A 5,488-nucleotide genomic window follows, 5' to 3' on the forward strand; every position below is an offset into this window, starting at 1 on the left:
TAAAAGTAGTTTCGGTCATCAAAAGAATTCGGTGAAGGATGCTAGTTTATCTAACACAATTGTACAGTTGGGTGTTAATGTTAAAAAGTAGCATATATGCACAGCAATGCTCAGTTATTTTAAAGATTTTCTTGTCACACGAAATGCATACTCACTGGAAATACATTTCTCCCAGAGCCGCAGATAACATATTTAGGCCTCTACATGGAAGTAAAATGACACGACAACAATGTAAAAAATATAGAAATAAAGAACTTTATTCAGAGCTTAGGGCTCACTATTAATCCTCATTCTATTTTTGAATTGCATGTTGTTGGAGGTTCCAGAGGTAGTCGTTGGCAAAGTTCATAATCTGAGTCATGGCGTTCAGTATCAGGATATCCATGTCGTTATCCAGCATCCCCTCCTCGTGGTAGTTCTTTACCGGCAGGATGCAGTTCATGGGAAGGCCTAGCTCATTACTGCAGATCTGCATCTGAAAAATGTTGGAGACAAAAAGGGCTGGATCAGTTTTTCTTGAGTGATGATCATTGAATCATGTCAGCACAACCAAGATTTAATGGCTGACTACATTGCAGACATTGCATTGCGTCAACCGATGGTTGCGTGCCACATCATCAACTGTGCAGTTGGGCATCAGATTACCTCATCATATTATATGGTTAGTTGACATGTTAAACACTTGTCCAGGCAATGTGACATTTGTTCAGGTCTGAGGTCATGTGATTTACCTTCTCTTTGATCGCCTTGCTGTAGTAGATTCTCCTCACATCCTTGTTCACCAGCTCACAAGCCTTGTCTGGCATGGTCATGACAACAACTTGAGGGATTTCTGCCGTAGAAATGAATATTTAATGAATAGAAGGACTAGCATAAGTAACACTGTGTCATGTAATAGTGAAAAGTCAAGAGCTACAGCTGAAAGGTGACAACTGATCGCCAGACATAGTTGTAGTTACCATTGAGAAACAGAGTTTAAAGAGCTTACTTACTCAGTCTGCTGGCTTCTGCCCTGATGCTCTTCATCTTGTCTATGACATCCACTGACATGCGAGAGATTTTGTCCGCTGACACAATACTCACCAGGCAGTGAGTTTTGTCACTTAAGCTGGGATTCTGAATGAATTCCTTTTTTTTATCTGATAATGGGTGGAAAGGATTGAACTGGCCAAGAAAATATGAGATTTGTTAGTGTGTGTGTGTGTGTGTGTGTGTGTGTGGTGTGTGTGTGTGCGTGTGTGGTGTGTGTGTGTGCGTGTGTGGTGTGTGTGTGTGTGTGTGTGGTGTGTGTGTGTGCGTGTGTGGTGTGTGTGTGTGCGTGTGTGGTGTGTGTGTGTGTGTGGTGTGTGTGTGTGCGTGTGCGTGTGCGTGTGCGTGTGTGTGTGTGTGTGTGGTGTGTGTGTGTGCGTGTGTGGTGGGTGTGTGTGTGCGTGTGTGGTGTGTGTGTGTGTGTGTGTGGTGTGTGTGTGTGCGTGTGTGGTGTGTGTGCGTGTGTGGTGTGTGTGTGTGTGCGTGTGCGTGTGCGTGTGTGTGTGTGTGTGTGTGTGTGTGGTGTGTGTGTGTGCGTGTGTGGTGTGCGTGTGACGTCTGCATTACCTCATAGCCCTCTGGTAGATGGCCCTTCAGGGCATTGATGATGTCATCAGGGTGCAACCCATTTTTTTGTGTTTCCAGACCCATGACATCATTGAATGCAAAGGGAAGACGTTTTTCTCCTGAACGGCCTTGAATGTAGTGTGTGTCATACTGAAAATACATTTTTTATTTAATAACATGTATCTTTTTTTCTATGGAAAGGATAAATACCCTCACACTCAGAAACATGAAAAGCATCCCAAACTGAGGCTCAGAATCAACAAATATATACACCTTGTGTACAAAACATTAGGAACACCTGATCTTTCACCTGAACTCTACCTACAGTACATATACATATTACCTCAATTACCTCAATAGTAAAAATAAAGAAAAATCCTTGAATGAGTAGGTGTATCCAAACTTTTGACTGGTACTGTAAGTATTCAGACCCTTTACTCAGACCCTTTATATAAAATTGATTTAGGGCACAATGCCCCGAAATGTGCAAAAAGGTGAATAAAGTAAAAATGCAAGACCACCGTTTTGGTTTTTAACTCAAAGGATATAACTAAGCAGTAGAATACATATTTTAAACGGGTGGTTCGAGCCCTGAACACTGATTGGCTGACAGCTGTGGTATATCAGACAGTATACCGTGGGTATGACAAAACATGTATTTTTACTGTTCTAATTATGTTGCTAACCAGTTTATAATAGCATTAAGGGACCTCAGGGGTTTTTGATATATGGCCATTATACCACGGCTAAGGGCTGTGTCCAGGCACTCCGCGATGCGTCGTGCCTAAGAACAGCCCTTAGCCGTGGTATATTGGTCATATACCACACCTCCTTCGGCCTTATTGCTTAAATATAACATTTCTACTGTGTACATTTCTACTTTGTATTCTACTGTGTAGTTACATCCTTGGCATTTATCTAGTCTTGATAATGTGATGTAATCAACTCATTTATGTTTTCTTTATAGCCAGATTTGTGTGTTTTCATTTGCCTTGTCCCTTTTCTTTATTCACCGTTTCATATAAACATTTGTAAATTATATACATTTGTCTCCATTTAAAAAAAAAAGTTTCCAACAGTCTGAGTGTATTTATTCTTTCCATGGTCCTTTTGCAAACCTACGTCCCTGTGATTGACTACATTTTGCATTTAAAACAGCGCAGACAACCTCTCTTTGTTCCTGTATGTCCCTCTTCATGTCTCTGTTCTGCCTGTGTGTAGCTCATGAAATACTGTATGTCTTAGTGTACAAGGATATATTAGGGAGCCATATTCCGTACCTGCATTGTGTCTGTGTTAAATGTATTAGGCACTGCAGCTTACTGTCATGGTGAAGCTTAAGCCAGAGGCAGCAGCTACCAGGGCACCACTTGTTGTCCGATTTTGGAAGACATTGTTGACTGAGTTGATGAAGCTGGACTTTCCTGCACCGACTGGTCCATATAGCAGGCATCTGAGCTGGCCCACATCAGGATCACTCAGTTTAAAGTTCCTCAGTTCATCCACCATGCGGTCTCTATCTCCTTTACTGTCAAAGACAATGAAGAGTACCTGTTACTTCTTGCTTTGTTTACCTGGCCACTGTTTCCAAATGCTAACCTTTTAGCATTTGTGGCACAGATTCAATGCAAAACAGTTGCCATAGACTGCTTATAATTATATACAGTGAAATTGCATCAAGATAACACCAGGACTTAATTGATTTAAGATGGTGGGAAACTGATATCAGCAATTTAGCATAGCACGCTATTCACACAACACAACCCTTGATAGTGATTGTAATGATAACTCCCGACTGGTGCAGCGGTCTAAGGCACTGCATCTTAGTGCGCGAGGCATCACTACAGACCCTGGTTTGATTCCAGGCTGTATCACAACCGGCTGTGATTGGGAGTCCCATAGGGTGGCGTACAATTGGCCCAGTGTCGCCCGGGTTAGGCTGGGGTAGGCCGCAATTGTAAATAAGAATTTGTTCTTAACTGACTTGACTAGTTAAATAACATGTAAAAAATAACCAAAACTTTTGTTTTACTTTCTTTCATCCTCCATATTTGGTCAGTCGGTACAGTACTTACCTCCAACTTGTTTCCCTCCATTCTTTGTCAAATTCTGTGTGACACACATAGAACACATTTTGATTAAAATCACAAAATTATTGTTTTACACATTCCAATACCCACCATCTCTTACTTTCAAATGTTGATTACAATGACATAATTAATGAGTAGGTTTACATTATATCTAACTAGGCAAGTCAGTAAAGAGCAAATTCTTATTTACAATAACCCACTGCTCCCCAGTAGGCCGTCAACTGCCTTGTTCAGGGGCAGAATGACAGATTTTTACCCTGTCAGCTCGACGATTCGATCCAGTAAACTTTCAGTTACTGGCCCAACAGTCTAACCACTAGGCTACCTGCCGCCCCTACAGGGCATGTACTATATAAGTAAAACCTTGGGGCTGTGGTCAATGCATGCGCTAAAACGGTGTCTGCAGGTTCCCAGAACAAGTTAAAAGAATTGGGACCGATGCACTGTGCTTGAACAGAAATTGCACTCAAACCTGATATTCACTATCAGGGGTTGACTATTTTACAGATATGTCATATCTCTCTTACCCTTCTTTGGTGGTGATGGTGTCCGTGCTGGCGTTGATTCTTCTCCACCCATGTTTGCTTTTCTGAGAGGGAATGTAACAGGGTTGGGGTCAATTCCAATTGAATTAGAATTTCAACAATCTTTCAAGTTATTGAAATGGAATTAGACTGTTTAGACTTCAAATGTTTTACAATTTCAATTAATCTGTGGAATTGAGTTAAATTGGAATTCAGTATTTCTACATTTCCCATGTATCAAACATTGACTGCAGGATTTGTTTTAAATACTTTCAACTTGTATTTCTATAGTCCCAGTATAGGTAGGCTGTTTGATTAGTCACATGATCAGCCTGAACACCTGAGGGAATTGAATTTGTATTTGTGGAATTGTTGTGACCTAAAATAGAATTGGGAATTTCATTCTTGGAATTTATCTAACATTGGAATGGAGAGGAATTTAATTATTTCTGAATTTAAAGACTGACCTGGAATTTGAAATGAATTAAATAGAATTTACAGAGATTTAATTAGTGGAATTAGAGGCTTAGTGCAGTCAACTTTATTTTCCTGTGTTTTATATATACTCCCACACTATGAGGTTGAAATAATACGGTGTAATTGTGAAAATTATGATAATGTCCTTTTAGTGTAAGCCCGCTTGAAATTTCAGCCTGTTTTGGTGGGATGGAGTGTTGGCCTGCCTAGTGACATCCCCAGGCGGTAAATTAGTTAGTAGACCACTAAGAAAGAGCGTTCCAAACCTCTCTGCCAATAACAGAAAGTTTCCACCTCTCCACTCAGACCACTCCCAGACAGTCCTATCAACATTTTAGCTTGAGAAATAACAAAAATCACAGAAAGGTACTTAATTGTTAGCCAAAAATGATTTGATAGTGAGATAAAAATGGCTGCATTGCACCTTTTAACTCAACCCTGGAACATAAAAATACTATTTGGGTTGCAGCTATTAGGGCTAGCACGATACCAGTACAACAATATTTTTTCCATGGCAAAAACGAAGCAGACCAAACTCTTTGGTCCTTTAAATACCTGCTGTATGTAAGATAGTGTGCTATAGCTTGAAAAATAAATACATGTGACTCTGGATGGCAAGATAGTGATGTTTGTTTCCAACATTAGGGCTGTTTTCCTAAAGAAGTTTAATCCGCTTCATGTTTTGTTTCCTTGCCACGTTACTAAGGAATATTGTGATATTGGTATCGTCAAGGCCCTAGTAGCTACACTACATGGCCAGATGTCTGTGGACACCCCTTCAAATTAGTGGATTCATCCATT

General features: G+C 40.4%; 1 protein-coding gene across 1 annotated transcript; it reads right to left on the bottom strand.

The window, feature by feature from the left end:
- Window positions 1–232: 232 nt before the first annotated feature.
- On the bottom strand, window positions 233–5,075 carry LOC115208240 (interferon-induced protein 44). Its single transcript, XM_029776130.1, has 7 exons — window positions 4,214–5,075; window positions 3,672–3,705; window positions 2,920–3,124; window positions 1,597–1,746; window positions 993–1,164; window positions 732–832; window positions 233–475 (listed from the first exon to the last, which is right to left on the bottom strand). Exons 1-7 carry the CDS (start codon window positions 4,263–4,265, stop codon window positions 293–295), a joined length of 897 nt encoding a protein of 298 aa, XP_029631990.1. The 5' UTR covers window positions 4,266–5,075; the 3' UTR covers window positions 233–292.
- Window positions 5,076–5,488: the final 413 nt, after the last annotated feature.

Source organism: Salmo trutta, chromosome 14, assembly GCF_901001165.1.
Source record: "Salmo trutta chromosome 14, fSalTru1.1, whole genome shotgun sequence".
Lineage (NCBI taxonomy): Eukaryota > Metazoa > Chordata > Actinopteri > Salmoniformes > Salmonidae > Salmo > Salmo trutta.

Bases quoted from the DNA above. Each gene is read 5' to 3' on its own strand.
- LOC115208240 (XM_029776130.1), bottom strand. From the start codon at position 4,265: ATGGGTGGAGAAGAATCAACGCCAGCACGGACACCATCACCACCAAAG. The intron at 1,747-2,919 runs GTAAGCTGCAGT...ATGTATTTTCAG, and splicing joins GCTTAAGCTTCACCATGACA to TATGACACACACTACATTCA. The intron at 1,165-1,596 runs GTAATGCAGACG...TTTCTTGGCCAG, and splicing joins ATCTACCAGAGGGCTATGAG to TTCAATCCTTTCCACCCATT.